The following is a 20,807-nucleotide window of genomic DNA, read 5'->3' as shown; positions in this document are numbered from 1 at the left end:
TTCTATAGAGAACAAACTATAGATTAAAGAATAAGATATCAAGAAGAGAGAAAAACTAAAAAAGAAAACTCATATTAGGAGATGCCTGCACGTACGGGTGATATACAAAAAACTATTAAGCTCAAAAGAGGACTAAACAGCATTTGCAAGCAGGCTGAACTCGTCCTTTTAATACGTTACTATCAGAAAGTAAAGGACTATGCCCGATATAAACAACATCAGACACATTTAAAGCGATGCGCTGTTCTCTTAAAACATCAGGATATTAAACGAACAGTGACGAGTCATTTTCTTCGTTGGCTTAGTAATACACAACGGCTAACAAGTATTCGAGCAGGACAACATGTGTTAACTAAAGTGGTTGTGCTTCCACGAAATCAAGATTTTATCAATTTAGGCATTAAATACTTCTTACGATGGCGTATTTGGCTTAGACGCTTGCGACAACGTAAGTGTAGAAATGTCATAATACTTTTAAATAAGACAGAAGAACGAATGACTCATCAGGTGTTTTATTCATGGGGTTGCTTTCTCTTGAAACAGCAAAGATATAGACTGGAGCTAAAAGTACATGATCTTGAGGAACACAATAACGAACTTTCAGATCGAATTCGTAATTTAGAAGATGCGTTGCAGAAAAAAGATCACACCATTGATGAACTTAATAGTGACGCTGAAAAGCTTAGAGAACAGATAGACGTGCAACAGCAAGAAATGGAAGAACTCCGTAATGTAATGAAAGCAGTTAGTGAAAAACTAGAGAGGCCAAACTCAAAGAAAACAAATCTTCAAGGACAACAGCATACTTCAGAGGAACCATCAGCAATCCATCATGGTGATAACGAATCTTTACATTTATTAAAATATTGTGAATCTATAGTAACAGCACTTGAAAAATTACGAAATACACTTCCTCCTGAGAAACAACAATTAGAAGGATTTGAAGATGTTATAGATGCAGCTTGCGAAGATTCTAAACGAATCTCTGGAGATCTTCATGTTAGAGATCATGAAGTTGATCTTCTGCGTTCTACACTCTATGAAGTGGTGGATACATTCACTGGAGATCCTATTCTCTCTACTACAACCTCTGCTGTTGGATCTAGAGAGGAAATGTCCCCTAATCAAAGTCTTAGTTTAAGTGAGATGGCATGTAAAGCTGCTCTTGAAAGATGTCCAGAAGCCAAAAAAGCAGCAGCATCTCTTAATAGATTGCTTGGAACTAAAGCGATTGAAACGGATTCTATTATGAAACTTGTTAAGCCTATCATTGAAAAAGTACAAGACTTTGAAATACGTATGGCTTCTAAAGGGCAAGAAATCAGTCACCTACGTACGGCTGCGGAAGAATCTTTAAAGCTACTAACAAAACTTGAACCACCAGATCTCACTTCAGATCCTTCAGAGAGAGAAGAACGTAAACGAATGTTAGTCGTACGACGTGCCGCAGAAGAAGCTTTACAGCATGGAGATGATTTACCACTTCATATGCTTTCTGAGTGTGAAGCTGCATCCAAAGCTATTGGGAAATTGCGAAAATCCCTTTTAGATAATGTACCAAAACAAGAAGACATAACAAACCTTCAAACGCTTGCAGACGCAATTTGTCAAGAATTAAGTAAAATGGATATGACTGTTTTAAAGAAGCAACAAGAAGTGGATGTCCTACGTGCGGCCGCAGAGGAATCTTTGAAAAATCTTGATAATCCCCAAAGATCTTCCACCACATCGTTAGATCCTGTACCTAAGGAAGAACGCAAAAAGACTTTTGCCGTTCTCCGTGCTGCAGAAAAGGCAGAACAACAAGGAGACAGTTTACCGCTTCGATTACTTTCTAACTGTGAAGCCTGTGCTAAGGCATTTCAGAAAATTCGAAAGATTTTACCAGAGAATGTGGAGCATCGAGAAGAGATAATGGGCCCTCAGGCTATTGCGGACGCTATTTGTCAAGAAACAAAAACGCTTCGTGAGGATCTTCTTAAGGAAGATGCGGAACTTCGCAAATTGCGAGCCTCCGATGAAGAGAAGGGACGATTATTGAATGAATTACAATCTCATGATGAGCGATGGGAACCATCATCAACGCATCCAGAAGAAACTACAAAAAGTCATCATACAAAAATATTTGATGGTACAGAGTGGAAAGATGTAGTGGATCATAAACCAGCAGAGTTGCAGCGAGCTTTTATTACGGATGCAGCGAATGCATGTCGTTTAGATCCAGATTCTCTTACAACTATCCGTATGAGTGCAGAAGGTTCTCCTTTGTTAGTGGAGTTTGAGGTTCAACATGATTCCTCGGTAAGTACAGAGGAAATTACGCGTCGTATTAATGAGTTTCCGTTTCGTACAGTTAGACGAATGTACGATCGTCGTTCAGCGCCTAAGGAAGGTACGGATTTGCTTCAGGAACAACTAAAACAAAAGGAACAGGAGGTGGAAGCACTACGTTTGACAATAGAAGCAGCTATTGAAAAACTTGAGAAACCAAACTCAAAGAAAACAAATCTTCAAGGACAGCATGTCGCAGAGGAAACGGCCCATCGTGGTGATAATAAACCCTTACAGTTATTAAAATATTGTGAATCTATAGTAACAGCACTTGAAAAATTACGAAATACACTTCCTCCAGAGAAACAAAAATTAGAAGGATTTGAAGAAGTCTTGGAAGCTGCAGGGAGTCATGTTGGTGAAATAGGTATATTTGTAAGGGAATTAAATGAAGAATTCAGTAGTGCCAAAAGTCTGGCAATACTTTTGCGGGATTTTATTAAAGAAGGGGCAGAGAGAATGATAATGTTGGCAAATCATGAAAATATGTCTGAACCTCCATCGTTAGGAAACACAGCTGAAGGCATTCGACATCCCTTACTTAACTGGAGTAGTAAAGGTACATTTAGTAGGGATACATTACCGGAAACTTTAGCTGGAAAGCATTCTATGGAATTAGTGAGAAAACAGTTATCGCAGGAGGAGCGACTAGACACAGACGGTCCACCTACGGCGAGTGTGCTAGAGTCATTTCATGAGGCATTGAGGCAGTTGTATGAAACACTACTGAATTGTGAGGATATCTATGTTGAGCAACAGGAAACTGTAGAAAAGGAAAGGGAAAAGGTAAGTGTACTCGCTTCTGCTGCGGAGGATGCAGTTAAAGTATTACGAAGCTGGCCTTCTGAATCTGAAGAAAATTTAAAAAGAGAAGAAAGAGAAAAGGAAAGTGAAGTGGATTCACTGGCAGTTGTTTTACGGCAAGAAAGTATGATAGCTGCTCAAGCCCTCTCACAGTTACGGAGTATATTGGATACTGAAACGCTTTCATTAAGTAGATCCACTAGGGGTAGTGTTTTTGACTCACATAATGACAAAATTGTAGTTGAGCAAAAACCTAATATTATGACATATGAGGCTCTTGTAAATACGGTAAAACGTCTACAAGATCGTCTTAAAGAAATAGGAGAAGCTTACGATAATATTTACATGGAATTTAGAAGTTACGTTCCTGATTCACCTCTTGTATCTGGTGGTAATAGTACTAGTAGTGCCTGTTTCAGCAATAGCGCTACTAACAGTAGACGTGTCACTTTTGCGGAACCTCATAAACGTGGGAAAGAAGATCTAGTAAAGAAGGCTGAATTAGTTGTACGTGCCGTTCGAGATCATATTCAAAATAAGGGAAAAGAAGTAAAAGTGCTTCGTAGGGTAATGCGAAAAGGTATTGAAGCACTCGGTGGATCTTCTGATGGTTTGGATACAGATGATGAAAGTATAGAAGATGAGAAGAGTGCAGCGACAACTGCAGCCATTGGTTCAAAACTCGGATTATTATGTCAAGACACTGGTGAAGCTATTAAAAATGCCAAGGCAGCGTTAGGTATTCCAGCAGAAGGTAAACTAAAGCTTTCAGATATGATTCCGAACCTTAAAGAGAAAATGCATGAATTAGAACAAGTAAAGACAGAGTCTGAGGTTCTAGTAAAGGAAGTACGCAATGTGTTAGGTGGTGATCCATCACAACAATCAGTAAATTTTCTACGAAGTTTAAAGCCAAAGCGTAAACCAATGGCATTATCGGTATCAATGGAAGGACCAACCCATAGTATTATAAGATATGTTAGGCTTGAATCCAAAGAGATGGAACCAACCCCTGCAACCCGGAATAGTGCGAAACCAGGAGATCTTATTAAAGAATTAAGGAAAGAAATATATAAAAAGAGTGAAGAAATAAAGGGTTTGCGTGATGCGAGCGGAATGATTATTAGTCTTCTTGATGGAACCTATACTTCTGATAGAGAACCACCGTATTATGGTGATATGCTTGTACCACTTCTTATTACCCAAGCTGAATATTTAAAACGATCATGCAAACGAGTAAAAAATGTTCTCTCTCAAGATGTTTGTAATAGTAGTGTTGGTAATCAACTAATGGTATTAGCATCCCGGGTGGAATCCTTGCTTATTGGAAATACCGCACTAAAAGATGAGCTTGATCAACGTACCAAGCAAACTTCTCACTTGGCGAAGGAATTTACGAAGGAATGTTCTCAACTAAAGGAACTGAATGAAGGAATGCAGAAAAAATTAGATGACTTGCAAGAAGAATCCAAGAATCGAAAACGAGTACAACGATTATGGGCAGAGAGAGTGGTGGAGTTAATGTCCCTGCGAATGGTAAAAGAAGATCTACGGCGTTGGTTCTTATTGTGGTTGGGCCACACTGCCGTTATGCGGGGAACTGCAGTGCGGGGGGCTGCCGATATTGAACGGCAACTCTCAATAGAAATTGTGCGAAAACAACACGGAGCGAATATTCTCGCCACCGCACTTGCCAAAGTATTACAGGCATTACCAGGTGCGGCAAATCCATTATCTATATCATCAATGGAACTTATTTGTATGGCAGAAGCAGATGGAGAAGGACTGGATACATTTGTACAGAAACGTATGCAATCCACAGAGGCATGGATTCACAAAGTTTCTACATTACTTCCAACAGCCATTGATGCTCTTCGTACAGATACCGAGGCCCTGCGGCAGTCACTTCATACCGCATGGAATGAGCAACTCGCTGTGGTGTATCGTCCACTCTTGACAGAGGCGTATATGAAACTCACAGCAACGGATGAAAAGGATAGAGAATTGGAGTTTCTACGAAAACGTGTGAAGGATCGTGAGGCGTTTGCACGTGCTAATAAAGAGTTAGCAGGGGAAATTGTGGATATAAGGGATCAGTTAGCACAGGCACAGGAGCATATTGGTGCGCAGAATGATAAGATTGACAAACTGCAGCAGGAGAACAGAGATCTTCACCTGAATAATGTGATACAGAAAAATGCATACAACGACAATGCCAATAATAATAATAATAATAATAATAATAATAATAATAATATTACTGGTGTATTGAACAATCACCCTTATAATATTCACGCAAAGAGTGATGCAGAAGAAGCTATGGTCGCTGGAGCAAAGCGATTAGCGCTGGAAGCCATTAACGCTATTTCGGGAAAAGATATGGCGATATGCATTGGAGAAGTAGCTGAACTCACACTGGATATGTATCGTCGTACCATTACCGCTCTTGGGGATATTTGCAATGCACAGCACAACTCTCCAAATATGTTTTCTGAATTGGTACAGTTGCGACTACAAGAATTACAGACTCTGCATGATGTGCGGAATGACATTGTGGCACGTCTACCTGAATTACTACGTATACCGTATATTTGTTAAAATGTTTTTTTTTTGTTTTTTTGAGTTGTTTTTGCTTGCGTAAGTGAGTTTTATTTGGATTTTGTATTCTTCTAGTAGTTTGTTTGGAACTACGCAGATGCAGGCTCGACGTTTTTACAAAAAAGAAGGACTCCCGTACGTTCTGCACTTATTTTACTCATTTTTTATTTCATAAATATATATTTTTGATGTCTTTCTGTAAAGTAAAAAAAGAAAAACGTGGGATGGAAATTCACGAGTTATCCGGTTTATGGAGACTAACGGAAGTTATCGAAAATGTTGTCTTTTGTTTTTTCTCTCTTTAAGATCAACAAAGCATGAGAATGTGTATAATCTGTCTTTGACTATGGGTTAATAATAGTGATTCGGTAAAACACCATTACAGACATAAAGAACCTTTCGTGTTTATTATTATTATTTGTATTCTTGCTTACGTTATTGATGATGTCTCTTAACCCTCCTCTTGAAATTCCTCCTCCATTGTCAGTGTAGAAATTATCTCTTTCTCATACAGAGAGAGAGAGAGAGAGAGATCCACCTCTTTTCAGGTGGTACCAATCTGTATGATAATCAATTATCACAGATAAACTCTCTTAATTTTCTGTGGGTTTATAAATAACTGAACATATTTGAATTCATGAGTAAATCCAAACGAATCTTCATAGTGCCATGCACTCACCCGTATGTAATATATTGTTTGGTATTTCTCTTTTCTGTTGGCTGCAGCGGTTTATTTCTAGCGAGAGCTACAGAATTCAAAAGATTTTCATCATTTGGTGTTCTACAAGAAAACTAAAGGAAAAGAAAAGAAAAAAAAGAGTAAGGAAGACAAAGCAAATCAACGTTCAAGAATAAATAGAGAAAGAGAAAATCCAATACAAGGCATATCTCTATATATATACGTCAATATATATAGATATTTACGCTATAATAAAAGGGACAAAATAAAAAAGAAAAAATGAGTTTATGTGACAAGTGTGAAATGGCCCATGGCTGCCACGCTCCGCCTGACATGGAGGACGCAGCAGCCGCCTCTCTGCAGTTTCACTATGAGCCCATCTTTCAACCCAGCGACCCACACCACGACGCCACGGAGTACTACAAACTCCCAGGCGATTACGTGCGGACAGTTGATGTGCTGGGCAGAACTGTACTGCAGGTGGATCCAGAGGCCCTCTCGGTACTCGCCCGGCAGGCCTTCACAGATGTTCATCACTTTTTCCGCAAAGATCATCTTTCAGGGTGGCGTCGTATTCTCGATGATCCTGAGGCCAGCGATAATGACCGCTTTGTCGCACATACACTTCTGCAAAATGCCTGCGTCGCTGCTGGTCGTGTACTTCCTGCCTGTCAAGACACGGGAACGGCTATTGTGCTTGGAAAACGTGGGGAACTCTGTTGGACCGGTGGAGAAGATGAAAAATATCTCTCTAAGGGTATTTGGGACTGCTACACCAAAAGGTACTTGCGCTACAGTCAAACAGCTGCACTTGACATGTTTAAAGAAGCTAATACAGGTGATAATTTACCAGCTCAAATGGATTTACTGGCTACATCAGGTAATGAATATCATTTTCTCTTTATTGCGAAAGGTGGTGGTAGTGCAAATAAAGCCTTCCTTTACCAGCAGACTAAAGCTCTTTTAAATCCCAAGTCCCTTCGGGCATTTATTGAGGAAAAACTCAAGACTCTTGGTACAGCAGCATGTCCACCATATCATATAGCTCTTGTAATTGGTGGTACAAGTGCTGAAATGACAATGAAAACAGTAAAACTTGCCAGTTGTCGCTATTATGATTCTTTGCCTACAACAGGTAACAAATACGGTCGTGCTTTCCGTGATCTTGAGTGGGAAGAAATTGTAATGGATATTGCCCGTAAATCTGGTATTGGAGCCCAATTTGGCGGTAAATATTTTGCCCATCAAGCTCGTGTAATTCGACTACCACGACATGGTGCGTCATGCCCAGTTGGTCTTGCTGTTTCATGCAGTGCTGATCGTCAAATTCTTGCAAAGATTACAAAAGAGGGTGTATTTCTTGAGCAACTCGTAACAGATCCGGCGCAATACTTGCCAGATGTACCACTTTCCTCTCTCAGCAGTGGTGTGGTAAAAGTTGATCTGAATCAACCAATGAGTGAGATTCGAAAACTACTCAGTCAATATCCCGTTACCACATGTCTCAGTCTTAGTGGTACAGTTATTGTAGCACGTGATATTGCCCACGCCAAGATCATGGAACGTCTTAATAATAATGAACCACTACCACAATATATGAAGGATCACCCAGTATATTATGCTGGTCCAGCAAAGACACCTAAAGGAATGGCATCTGGTTCATTTGGACCCACTACAGCAGGACGCATGGATTCTTATGTTGAACCATTTATGGCAGAAGGTGGAAGTTTTATTACTTTGGCGAAGGGAAATCGTTCTAAAGTGGTAACTGATGCATGTAAGAAGTATGGTGGTTTCTATCTTGGCAGTATTGGTGGACCTGCTGCTATTCTCGCACAGAATAATGTTAAGAAGGTGGAAGTTTTGGAATACCCTGAATTGGGAATGGAGGCTGTCTGGCGTATTGAGGTGGTTGACTTCCCAGCATTTATTGTTGTGGATGATAAGGGTAATGACTTTTTCGCCAAACTTCTCTAAAGTGCCGTAAGTGAAGAAGAATACACAAGGAAGTAGAGGATCATAGGATAGTAACTTTTTTTTACTTATCTCTTTTTTTGTCTGTGAGAGTGGAGGTAATATTAAGCAAAAGAGGGAGTTGAGAGAGAGAGAGAGAGAGAGAGAGAGAGAGAGAGAGGGAAGGGGGAAAGTGAAATACGTTATGGGAATACCACTATACCAAAAGATTTCTACGATCGATTCATTATATATATATGCAAAGACAAAAGCAATAGCAGGGACAGTTTGGAGAACAAAAAAAAAATATATTAAGGGTAGGTTTGCGTGATGCATGCGAAAGAAAAAGAAAAATGGGGATTGATACCGTCATTGTCGGTAATCGAAATAGGAAAAAAAGGTTTGTGCCACCATATTTCTCATTTATAATGGACAAAAGCAACACTAATCAATGGTCAGAGGAGAAACAAATAAATATATATAATGTATGGCAAATGCAATAAGGGGGGAAAGTTGACCAGTTGTAGAGACACTCTATCTTTTTTTTCGTTTTTTCTTATATGCCGTTATGTACATCATCTTTTACACCTGTTGATCTTTTTTTATTTACTTAATATTAATTATCTATACTTATTCAATTGGTTACACAGTTGCGAGAAACTTCGCGATAAATGAACGCAAGAGAAATGCCAGGTGGTACTTTTTTTTCAAAAAAAGAACCCTAATAGAGATATTTTAAAAAAGCAGTAATTGGGGTGAAAAAGAGTGATAGCCTGTCACTCTTTTCTTACGATTGTTTCTGCACAATATATAATTTATCTACCCACAGAAAGGACAAAAAAAATAAATCAAATATATTTTTAATAGGCCGATTTATTTACTATATATCGTTAAATTTTCTTTGTTTTTTCTTGTCATTCTTTGTCGATAATATCAAAAAAAAAGGAATAAAAACAGCATTCCTACGAACAATCACACCCCTGATAACACGGTTATCATGTCATCATCTGAAGTGGATAGTAAAAGGAGAGAATCATCATCATCATCATCATTTCGTACAATATCCTCATGTGACTCTTCCGTTGAAGAGGATGTTAGGTTACTTATGCTTTCTCATGTGGAGACTATACAAGATTTGTTAAAAGGTGTTGAAATTACGGAAGAACCTTCCTTCGCAATACTCCGCACTAATGAGCCAACTGTTGAGACAAGATCATCTAATAAAGTTTTGGGTCTTTATCGAACAATGAGTGGAATTTTCTCAGGTATTCGTTCACCCTCTTCCCCCAAATGGTTTTTACTAACCGCCTTTATACTTCATGGTATTCCCATGCACTATTCAGTATGGAAGGAACGCCGCGATATCATACTAGAACCAACTCGCCTTTGGAACTCCACACAAGATATTCTCATCTCTGAGGAGGAAAGTAAAAATCACATCTTGCCTGATAATCTGATAAAGGTTGTAAATGAATGGTTGCCATCGCGTAAAGAGTTAGAGTCTACAAATGGAATTCTCAGTAACTGGCGAGGAGTACGTTGGGAATTAGACGCTGTAAAGTGCTTTAACTTGAAGTATCAGAAGAACTTTCAGGTTTGGCATCATCGTCGGGAGTTGTTAGAAACGGCTCTTAAACAGATAGAACCATCCCTAAGCTTAACAGTACTCGCTTCTATGGATAATTTTAATCAGTTTTTGCGAACTCAACATAAAATGGAATTCAGTGATATTGATGAACGAATTATATGTGGTATGGCGTTAGAAATGGATAGTAAGAATTACCATGTATGGTTGCACCGATCGTGGTTTATTCATGCTTTTTCTTTCCTTGTTAGTCTTCCGTCATGGGAACAATTGATGAAACCATTTGGATTCATTAAGAATACAAATAACACAGATAAGAATATTTTTAAAAAATTTGTGGTAGAAAAAGAGTGGAAAAATCTCTCTTTGATACCTACTGTACCATCATGTGCATTGAATGAGGAATTACTTTATACTGCAGCACTTATAAGATATGATTGTCTTAATAATTCTGCATGGTGTCATAGATTTTCTTTATTTAGCCATGACCTTATTTATACTTTAATGCAAACAAGTTCTTCTATTTCTATGGATAATTTAAAAGAAGTGTTATATTGTCTCTGTGGAGAGGAATTACACTATACACTGCAGTGGTGTGTTTATAATCCAAGCAATGAATCATCATTTGTTCATGCCCGAGCAGTCGCCGTACTTTATCAAGCTACTCTTCTTCGTCTTTATTTAAATAATAAGTCATCAGAAACTGGATATAATTATCTCAGTGAAGAAGGACCCATTATAGCCTCAAAAAATTTACCTTCTCATTATCTTTCTTTAAAAGAACGGATTCCATGGGAAGATTATTTGAATAGTTTCTCACTTCTTCAACAGCATTTATCAGTGCTACAAGAGGTTGTAGTTCCTTATTCAGAGAAACTTCGCAATAAAACAGCTTCACGAGACGAAGAGACTGTGGAAGCCCTTCACTCCTGTGCCTCTCAATTTCTTCTTGATAATCTCCATCAGGTGTATGCGGCGATTTATCATTCTCTATTTGTGATGCTAGAACAAATATGGTGTTGCTATTTCACAGAAGAGGAAAGAAACTGTGTACATGAGTTATTACCTTCTAATACATATAGTGGTGGAATTGCTGCTGCGGAGGCACAAATAATTCAGAAACCAACAACAGAGGAAAGTGTAAGGTTTTTGCTGGAGTCTGAAGTAGAGGCAATGCGACTAGCAAGGAATTTGGTTTATAAAGATTCTATTCGATCTAAATACTGGAAGCATGAGATTAGAATCGTCATGCACAGGCAATATAGTAACTAAAAGAGAAAAAAAAAATCATTGATGAATTTATTTTGGATTGCATTTGTTCCTTGTCACGAGAGAAACAGTAATATACTAACTAAATTTATAAAAACATATATATGAGTTTTATGGACGATGAAGTGCTTTTTCTCCTTTTTTTTTCTCATATTTTTGTTCCTTTGTTTCTTTTCTGTTTCATATAGCACTCTGGCCTTCTTCATTTGAAGAGATTAGAGAAATAAGTACATACAGGACAGGTATCCGTTATTATCTTAAAACAATACCGCATAGTTCTGGATATTCACTTGTGTATCAAAAGAGAAGAAAAAAGTGTATTTCCATAGTAAAACAAAAAATCAAAAAAAAAGTAAAAAAAGAAAAAAACCTGAAATGCTCAAGGATGAACATTATATCCCCGAAGAAGAAGAAGAAGAGGGAAATCACGGTGTAACCGTGGCTCTCTTCAATCCAAACAGTGGAGAACGTGCGGCGGCAGATTTTGTACACAAACAACTGATAGCCAATCTCGGTGAAGATAATGTATTCGATCTATTTCCACACAAAGGACCCGCAATAGAAGAAGCAAAGCAATTTCTCACACGTCAAAAGCCAGCAATTATAATTGTGGCGGGTGGTGATGGTACAGTATCACTCGCACTGGATATCATGGATAGTCTCCGTAAAGAGAATAAAATACCGAATGTATCAGGGTTTGCGGCGGTATTACCAATGGGAACAGGAAATGACCTCAGTCGCACACTTGGGTTTGGTGGGGGATATGTAAAGCCACTAAAACAACCAGAAGAAAAGTTTAAAAAACTGCTAGATCGTATATATAATTCAAAGAAAATAAAAATGGATAGATGGTCGGTAGTGATACAAAAGACAGCCTCACCTCTCAGACTTGATGATAAACAGAAGAAGGATAAAGAAACAAAAGGGGGAACTACAAACAACAATAGGGACAGTAATTTTCAACGCTTTTCAATGTTAAATTATTTTTCAATTGGATTTGATGCAGCCATTGCCTCACAATTTAGTACATTTCGAAATGATCACCCGGAGCTATGTCAGCAACGCAGCATGAACAAAGTCTGGTATGGCTGCTTTAGTTGTAATACCATGTGCACCTCCAATCCACTGCCAAAGCAAAAGATCCAACTACAAGTGGATGGTGAAACTATTTCTATTCCCTCCGGCAGTAAAGCCCTTGTGGTCGCTAACGTGAGAACATACGCCGGCGGTGCGGTTTTGTGGAAAGATACAAACTCGCAATTTGCCCCGCCCAGCGTCTCCGATGGAATGTTGGAGATAACAATACTCTTTGGTGTTTGGCATGCCGCAGGGGTGCGCACGGGAGTGCGAAAAGCCAACAAAATTGCCCAGGGACGTGATGTGCGTATTATTGCGCCTGGAAGCCACGCCATGCAGTGTGACGGGGAGCCAATAAAGCCGGTGGGTACTTCGACAGAGTCGGTGGAGGTGCGAATTACATTCTTATCCACAACACTGGTGATGCAATGTAAGGAGGATGATCCGTTAAGAGAACTCTAATTGGATTTGGATTTGGATTGGGGAATGGACAGAACTGCCAGGTTGCACGCACTCTCGTGGGAAAATATGTACCTCTGCCTGGGTTTCCCCTGATGTGTAGTGGAGAAAGGCAATGTGGAAGAGTAAAAGGGATGTAAACGAGAATTCAGAAACAAGGGAAACGTTACATATTATGTGTTGGTCTGCTTACCATAACACTCAGTATTGTAAGACCTCCCTTTCTCTTTCTCTCTCTTTCCTTTTTTTTCCCCCTTTGGGGAGTTGTCTATTCTCTATTTTGTTTTTAATTGCTTGAGATTATTTTTTTGGTTATCACTTTTTTTTCGCTCTCAATACCAAATATCAATACTGCTGTATCGTTGGGTACATGTCTTTTTTTTTTTTCTTACTCTTCTCTCATATAGGCACATATACATACATCTCTGTTTATCTAGTATACTCCTGTGTAAAAATATGATGCCTCAAAAAAAAAACACGCATCTATTTTTCTGAAGCGTAACGATGAGCCATGTTTACTATTCATATAACTGATCTCCTAATCATTGAACCCCTTTCTTGATCATTGAGTCATATTTACCTCAAATATAGTATATATAAAAAGAGAGGGAGAGAGAAATTTAGGAAAATCGCATTTGTACGGACATTTAATCCCGTTTTTTTTTTTTTGCTGTAGATCCATAACATACCTCATTATTGTATATTTCCTTTATTGCACTGCGGCTGTATTATTCTTGTTTTTTTTTTTTTTTGCACCTTCCCCTCCTTAAGGAAGTAGGGTGTGTTTGGAAAGTGACCGCTTTGTTTGAACAAATAGAGGCGCGGCAGTGCCCTATATAATCTTATGCAGAGAAGATTGTTTGCTCTTCTCCGCCGGCGGATTTTCACTCGCGCAGAAAACCCAACATCATCATCATCTGTGAAATTAGACGCACGGCACGTTAAAAGTACGGCCGCTACTTCACTGCCGTTTAATCACGCAACGCCGGTGTTTGGGTCCTCGTACGGTGAAAACATTGATCGCTACATTCGTGATCTTGAGGCACACTGCAATTCATCCCGGGAGGCGGTTGAGAGTGCCCAGCGGCGCTTTGATGCTATTCTCGCTGAGCGGGGAAAGGCAAAAAGTGAATATAGGCGAGAGTACATGCAGACATTTATTCCATTGGTGTTTGTTGCGGTGCTCTTTATTCGGGAGCAAACTAACCGAAACTGTGCTGAGCAGACGCATTACGTACTTAAGGAGTACGCAAATAGGAGCAGCTCCCTTAAGCGAGTAGTGCTCTGAGAGGAACAGACAAGTGCGAAAGAAGTAGTAACTGTGTGTCTGATGACTCGGAATGTTTGCGGTGAAAACTGGAAGTGAGATGTCCTTGTCTCTCTTACTTGTTGATGTTGAATTTCCTTATATTGCTTGGTTCATATTAACATCTCCCTTCTTGATGTTCCTGTTATTGTTGTTGCTCCTCATATGGCTGCTGTGGTACTCTTTATTCTTCTTTCTATCTCTCTCTCTCTCTCTATATATATATATATGCTGAAAGCCACCCTTTCATTCTTAGTTCCTCCTGTCGACAATGGCGGGCCGTGAGACTCCCAACCACCGTGCACTCATTGATGCCTTCCGCCGGGCTGTGGATAATGCATCAGTGGAGAAGAACGCAGACGAGATTGCGTGGGCAAATGAAATGGCGCGTATTAACGCAGATGCACAAAAGGCGTGGAGTGAATGTAAGGATCCTTTTATTCCTGCCATGTATTTACGTAAGCGTGACCCAGCGGCAGAGGAAGCGCTGCGACTACTACGAGTTACGAGTAAAGCGTTTGAATTGAATTTGCGATTTAGGGAAATTGAGCAGCTAGATGAAATGCATACAAAATTGTGGTCTTTATTAAGTGCTGATAGAACACGATCGACTATTACATTAAGTGAGTACATTGAGGTACTAAAGAAGTTTAAGGTTTGGCATGATCAGAGATTTGAGTTAACACCTAGAGCCTCACCACAGCGGGAACTTTCTGTTTTGTCATCTCAACAAGAATATCCAGATGATTCAACACCTATGGGAGATGTTTTATATATTGGATCTGTGATGCAACCACGTCCATCAATGCAACTCTATCTTTCATGTCCACGTTCTCCAACAGGTGGTGTTGAAATTGCACATATTTATCAACGTTTTGCTAAACAAGTTTCCCTTGTAAAATGTGAGGCAGAATTAATAATGTGGGATACCAACAATGATGGTAGACTAACAGAAGATGAAATGGAAAGTTATGTACGTGATTTAGTACCTCGTGTTGATGCTCTACGAAATCTTACAGAAGATATTTTACCTTTTTACTGTTGTACTGTAAGTCGACGTATTTTTTGGGCATTAGATCCCGGTTCTCGGGGTAGTGTTAGTATAGATGCTTTATTGCAAAGTCCTGTTATGGATGAATGGGTGAGTCTGCAGCTTATGCGAGAGGATCAACCACGTAATTGGTTCAGTGCCTCTATAACATCTCATTTATATGAAAAGTTTCTCCTTCTTGATACACGTAATAAAGGTACTCTGAATGCAGATAATATGAAACGATATAAAAAAGGTCTCCCAACTGTAGTAGATGATGGACTCCCACCAAATATTGGTCCTCTCTCATCATTATTCATTGATCGATTTTTTGAAACGAATGTGATGATGGCAAGCTCTGAGCTTGATTTTCGAAAGTTTGTAGATTTTGTAATAGCCGTGGAGTTCCTCCCACAGTGTCAACGACCTTTATTTTTCTGGAACATACTTGATATTGAGGGAAATGGAGTTCTTAGTCCTGTTCATGTGAATTACTTCTTTCGTGAAACACATAGTAAACTGGTTGGTGCTGGTTTAGAAGTCCCATCACGTGAGACGGTTGTACAGGAAGCATTTGATCTCATTCCAACAGCAGAGCCTCTGCGTATTACTCGGGAAGAGTTTATTAATGCCCCACAGGCAGGACTCTTCGTGGCTCTCATTATTGACTGTTTGTCTTTCTGGACCTACGAGATTCGTGAGCAGCGTTAGTCATGTAAGTGATATAGTTATGTGTGTGTGTGTGTCTATTACGATATTAACTCCCGTGATTTGAAGAAATTTTTTTCTTTTTCTTCACATGAGCAAGCAAACTTTTCTTGAATCTATTCCTCTCTTCAGTATTAATTGCAAGGCCTCTATTTGTTATTCTCGACCCTCCTATTTGATGCTGATGTTGTCATTACTACCATGAAAATTTCCTGTCTTTGCTTTTATTATTATTTTTCGTATTCTCTTTTTGTATCTTATCAATGTAGGGTTAAAAAAAAAGAAAAATATAGAAAATGTTCGTTTTAATGGAGATAACCATCAAAAAGACATTATGTGTTTGATTAATTCCTTAGCCATGTATTTATAAATTTCCATAAAGACTTTTATTCTGGTGCTTTTATCACGCTCTTCCATGCGTTTGGCACATTGAAGGAGTCTGAGATCAACAGAATCGTATTAGTCATGTTTCTTTGACGCAAACATACTCAGCTATACATATTTACTATCCATCAATTTCACCTTTCTTAAATAAATAATAATGGAACCCTCAGCTTCTCTCTTATATCATTTAATACTTTCGTATGCATCTTTATTTCTCTTTAAAGAAAAAAAATGTTTCTGCTACTTGAATTACCGACCTTTCGTTCCATGTATTAAAGGGACTCTACTGTTTTTAAGGAACTGTAGAGATTAACATTATCGTTGGAAAATACTATCAGTGTTTATCATTATTGGATATGGAGACAAGGATGGTGTTGATTCCAGCCTTTTAACAAGCATATATATATCCTTTATTCACTTTGATGTGCAATATAAAATTATACACAAAAAGACCAAAAGGCTGGAATCAACACCGTCATTGTGCAATCCCACCACTATTGTTGACGTGCTGGATGGGGGGAAGTCTCTGTGTGATAAGGAAAGGGGCTGTACATTCTTTTACTTTGCAGGGACTACCAGTTAAATGATTCTTCTGATGGGTTATGGGAATGGGATGGATTACTGTTTTTTCTTAATTATTATTGTATCTATTTCTTTCTAGAAATGAGCTTTACTTGATTGACAAGTTATTGTTTTTTTTTTTTTTTCTTTTACTTTTCCTTCTCTTTTCTTTTCTTTATTATTATTTATTGTGGTAATTCTAAATAAAGGGAATGGTGTATAACGTAGAGCAGGAACCAGAAATGCATTTTCTGGCTATCCCATCGCCTCACACGCATGCTCCCACACGATTTACGTTTCAGGATCTCCCCTATAATGTCTTTTTACTGCTTGCGGAGTACACACCAGTGCGGGAGATTCTTCTGCTAGGCACCCTCAATCGTTTTTTTCACTCATTTGCCATGCCGGACAATCTCGCCCTGTGGACGCACTTTGCAGAGCGAGTGTGTTTACTGCACCCACCCACATTAAGAAGAACGTTATTTAATGAATCACTTCTGCGAATGTACGCGGCTGTGAATTCGCTTCCCATTACACTTTTCTCATCATGGGGAGAAAAACATATGGATACAAATTATGGTGATGAATCGACACTTTCGCGTGAGATGTCGAGATGGACTATTTCTCAAAAGTGTCTGTTGCAGTGGGTAACGGACTGTTCGGAGGAAGTTATTGAAGATCTTCGGATGTTTTCGGATATTATTAATAGAGAAGAGGCACGATTTGCAATTACTGGACTTTTATTAGCCCTACATGCCGTTAAGAAACGTATGTGGTGTACAGAAGTTATGGATCAAGAGAGTGTGCGAGATCTTTTGAGGTCTACCATTGTAGAAGATGAACACGATCAAGGTTGGTCCGTATTTCGTACCATTGCAGGAAGTGGTAAAAATACGCCAAAACGTTTTTTTGTAACACTTTCATTAAGTGTACAATCGGGTGATATCACCGCATTAAGTACGGAGCGTCAAATTATGAAGAAACGCCTAAAACGAGCAGCCGTGGTGGCTCGTGAGTATTTGCAACTGCGTGAAGTTCTACACGTTTTATTAGCCGTATCTGAAGTCTCGGATCATCCTAATGCCCAACAGCGGTATGACAGTGTGTGGTCGGCGCTCTGTGGAACATCTGCTATGCTGCACGCAGAGAAAAATCTGCAGGAGAATCAATCCGGTGATCTTGGCGAAGTAACCGCGGCTATACCAATATCTACTGCTGGAGATGAGTTGCTACAACAGATACGTGATTTAAATAAGGTGACGGTGGGAGGTATAGTGAGTTATTTCTTTGGTTATGTGTCTGGGAAAGTGCAGCGTAAAGCGTTTCTTTCTGCTCTTTTTAGCATGAAGCATTTGGCAGGTGCTGAACGGTATGAAAATGTCCCTTTTTGGTGAGACGAGGCTATAGTTTTTCCTTCTTTTTTTTTCTTTTTTTTCTTCTTTGTGTATATGTTATTGCTGTGTTATGACCAGAAAATTCAGTTATTAATCCTATTGTTATTTTCTTCTTTTCTTCTTTTGAGTATTTGTTTATTTCCTTCTTGCTATCTCTCTGTTTTTTCCCTCGTTCATCTTGGTGGTCTATCATGTGTGATATTATACTCTTTTTTTTTTTTTGCTTCTTCTTCCTTATTTCCTTTAAATCAAAATTAAATAAATAAATAATCCTCAATTGTGTTCAAAGTGTGGTGTGTGAATGCTTAAAGGATGTATAATCCCTGTATAGATGTCAGTGTAGTGAGGGTGGCTCGAAGGGCTGTCGCACAACGCGTGGAATGTAAGCGCAAGCCGCATTTGGTGGAAAAGGCATGCAAATTAATAGCGCAAACACTACCACTATTTCCCACTCCCATGTCCTGTGAAGTCTGCACTCTCTCACCGCTTTCTTTACACACACCTGAAAAGGATATAATGGATGTGTGTACAGAGGATATACATAAGGTATCCACCATTACGGTAGAGACGATTGCAGGAAGTACGGTGGATGTTCCAGTCTTTTCTGCTACAATGTCCCCCTTGACGGGAGATAACAATAGTGAAAGGGAGGAAAACGGAGAGAGAAGAGTGTTTGTGGATATCTCATCGCTTTGCTCACAGGATAATGCACTTCTGCGTGAACTAGAGACTGGGGAAGTTCTGGTGCCACAACCACAAATATTTCGCTATCATTTAATTAATGGGAATACATATAACAGTCGTCGTGCAGCACGCAAACGGAAGAGAAGAATCGTGGTACTTCACAAACTTGGCGGTCGATATCAGATAATCGCTGTGACTATGAAGAGAGCCACTGTAAAGGTGTAAGTATAATGGAAAGACTGAGGTGAAAAAAAGATATGCAGTCTTTCTCTTTCTCTTTTTGTCAACGTTTCTTTAAAAAAAAAACATATACGAAGAAGAAAAAAACAACGAAAAGGGATTATTAATTTTTCCTCGATAAATTATATCTACTTGGATTAGAAATAAGCGAGGAGACTCTGGAAGTTACTGGTTTTTTTTTAATATAAAAAACAGTATTTCTTTTTCTTTTTCTTTTTGTTTTCTTGTTCGGATTTAACTAATTGTTGACTAGTGTTTCAAAGAGGTGGTGATACATTTATCTTTTTGGGGGTGGGAGGAGGAAAGGTGAATAAAAAGAAAAAGGAAAATAATAATAATAATAATAATAATAATAATAATAATAATAATAATAATAATAAAAGTCATATATTGCGAAAATGTCGGAAAAGTGGAAGAAAAATCCATTATTTCGACTCTTGGCCTTCTTGGATATCGTTGGTTTGCAGACATTCTCGGTGAAGAATGATATTACCGATGATGGCACTTTCATTGAGACAAAACGTACGTTTGGTCCTGATAGTGTTATTCATAATATTTTAACCCGTGGTTTACACACACTTCATGCCAATATCACTCGTCTTTTTTTAGCGGAGGAGGAACGGCATATATTACTGCGATTTATAGGTGATCCTCATGAGGCGACAACACCATTCTGCCAAGGGATACTTGAACCATCCTCCTTAACGTCATTTCTTACTGTATTGGAAAATGAACTTCCAGTGTGGGCCTTTATTCGTATTAAAGAGGTATTTGGTCTGATGAACAGTACAACAACTACAACAATAACGATAACGGAACAGTTTCTCATTGATGCCTTGGATGATTGGATGAGTCATAGAAGTTCAAGTGAGAATGATGCGATGGTGCTTGCCTGTGGTGTTCAACCAGCCGTGTTAGACTCCGCACGCGCTAGAGCGGAAGAACTGCCGAATGCTGTGGAAGATTTTATCATTGATGTTGTGTTTCCACCGGCATATCCTTCTTTTTCTTCTTCGGAAGTCAAAGATGAGGAGAACACAAGGGTGAAGAATGGAAATAATAATAAGAAGAATAAGAATAACAGTACGACTAGAAAGAATAATGGATTGCTTGATTGGCTCATAGCGGCGTATGAAAAATGTCATGAAATAATTGATGTTGAGGAAGAGATAAAGGAAGAAGACGAAAACGAAGATGGCAGAGAGTCTTCGATTGAATCCATTATGAAGAAAAGACGGAAAGAGGGAGAAGAAGAGAGTGAAGAAGAATTTCTTACTGCGGAAAATATTGATAGGTTCATGCGGGAGAGGCCTTCTGTTATCCCAAAGGAAATTTTACGAGAAAAGCGACGACCGTTGCAAGACTCAGGAATAACAGAGTTCGAACTCAAAAATCACTATACTGTTAATGAGCTCTCTGTTTTCATCAAAGAAAATTCGGGGGAAATGCGACGATTAAAGAAGGCTGAATGTGTTCGTGCTATTCTAAACTATCATAGAATAGAAATGAAACAGGAAGAAACATCCGCTTTGTTAGACAAGGAAAAGGGTACTAGCAAGGTTCCTTAAGTGATTTCTTCTTTTTCTTTCTCTCTGTTTCGTATAAATTATATATATATATATATATATATCTGTTTGTCTTGCCCTTTGTGGTGTATGATACGACGCGAGGCGATTTATTGCCCAGTAGCAACGGAAATAAATAAAAAAAGGAATGAGTCCCGAGTCTGACTGTTATTTCCTTTT

At 38.8% G+C, this 20,807-nt stretch overlaps 9 protein-coding genes across 9 annotated transcripts; all 9 read left to right on the top strand.

The window, feature by feature from the left end:
* Positions 1–81: 81 nt before the first annotated feature.
* LSM04_008629 (uncharacterized protein) lies at positions 82–5,733 on the top strand (the record flags this gene model as incomplete). Its single annotated transcript, XM_067336225.1, has 1 exon — positions 82–5,733. The coding sequence occupies one exon, from the start codon at positions 82–84 to the stop codon at positions 5,731–5,733; it is 5,652 nt and encodes a 1,883-aa protein (XP_067192754.1).
* A 958-nt stretch (positions 5,734–6,691) lies between these two features.
* Positions 6,692–8,389, top strand: LSM04_004410 (Fe-S hydro-lyase; the record flags this gene model as incomplete). The annotated part of the gene is made up of 1 exon (XM_067336224.1): positions 6,692–8,389. One exon carries the CDS (start codon positions 6,692–6,694, stop codon positions 8,387–8,389), a length of 1,698 nt encoding a protein of 565 aa, XP_067192525.1.
* A 973-nt stretch (positions 8,390–9,362) lies between these two features.
* LSM04_001918 (Protein prenyltransferase) lies at positions 9,363–11,222 on the top strand (the record flags this gene model as incomplete). Its single annotated transcript, XM_067336223.1, has 1 exon — positions 9,363–11,222. One exon carries the CDS (start codon positions 9,363–9,365, stop codon positions 11,220–11,222), a length of 1,860 nt encoding a protein of 619 aa, XP_067192397.1.
* Positions 11,223–11,594: 372 nt separating this feature from the next.
* On the top strand, positions 11,595–12,758 carry LSM04_001684 (Diacylglycerol kinase; the record flags this gene model as incomplete). Its single annotated transcript, XM_067336222.1, has 1 exon — positions 11,595–12,758. The coding sequence occupies one exon, from the start codon at positions 11,595–11,597 to the stop codon at positions 12,756–12,758; it is 1,164 nt and encodes a 387-aa protein (XP_067192379.1).
* Positions 12,759–13,599: 841 nt separating this feature from the next.
* LSM04_004221 (uncharacterized protein) lies at positions 13,600–14,043 on the top strand (the record flags this gene model as incomplete). Its single annotated transcript, XM_067336221.1, has 1 exon — positions 13,600–14,043. The coding sequence occupies one exon, from the start codon at positions 13,600–13,602 to the stop codon at positions 14,041–14,043; it is 444 nt and encodes a 147-aa protein (XP_067192517.1).
* A 289-nt stretch (positions 14,044–14,332) lies between these two features.
* On the top strand, positions 14,333–15,802 carry LSM04_001714 (uncharacterized protein; the record flags this gene model as incomplete). Its single annotated transcript, XM_067336220.1, has 1 exon — positions 14,333–15,802. The coding sequence occupies one exon, from the start codon at positions 14,333–14,335 to the stop codon at positions 15,800–15,802; it is 1,470 nt and encodes a 489-aa protein (XP_067192380.1).
* Positions 15,803–16,986: 1,184 nt separating this feature from the next.
* Positions 16,987–18,138, top strand: LSM04_007272 (uncharacterized protein; the record flags this gene model as incomplete). Its single annotated transcript, XM_067336219.1, has 1 exon — positions 16,987–18,138. One exon carries the CDS (start codon positions 16,987–16,989, stop codon positions 18,136–18,138), a length of 1,152 nt encoding a protein of 383 aa, XP_067192683.1.
* A 312-nt stretch (positions 18,139–18,450) lies between these two features.
* LSM04_006255 (uncharacterized protein) lies at positions 18,451–19,047 on the top strand (the record flags this gene model as incomplete). The annotated part of the gene is made up of 1 exon (XM_067336218.1): positions 18,451–19,047. The coding sequence occupies one exon, from the start codon at positions 18,451–18,453 to the stop codon at positions 19,045–19,047; it is 597 nt and encodes a 198-aa protein (XP_067192618.1).
* Positions 19,048–19,460: 413 nt separating this feature from the next.
* Positions 19,461–20,630, top strand: LSM04_001140 (uncharacterized protein; the record flags this gene model as incomplete). Its single annotated transcript, XM_067336217.1, has 1 exon — positions 19,461–20,630. The coding sequence occupies one exon, from the start codon at positions 19,461–19,463 to the stop codon at positions 20,628–20,630; it is 1,170 nt and encodes a 389-aa protein (XP_067192345.1).
* Between the last annotated feature and the right edge of the window lie 177 nt (positions 20,631–20,807).

Source organism: Trypanosoma melophagium, assembly GCF_022059095.1.
Source record: "Trypanosoma melophagium isolate St. Kilda chromosome Unknown ctg2segment0, whole genome shotgun sequence".
NCBI classification, from domain to species: Eukaryota; Euglenozoa; class Kinetoplastea; order Trypanosomatida; family Trypanosomatidae; genus Trypanosoma; species Trypanosoma melophagium.
This window is presented reverse-complemented; position numbering and strand designations above follow the sequence as displayed.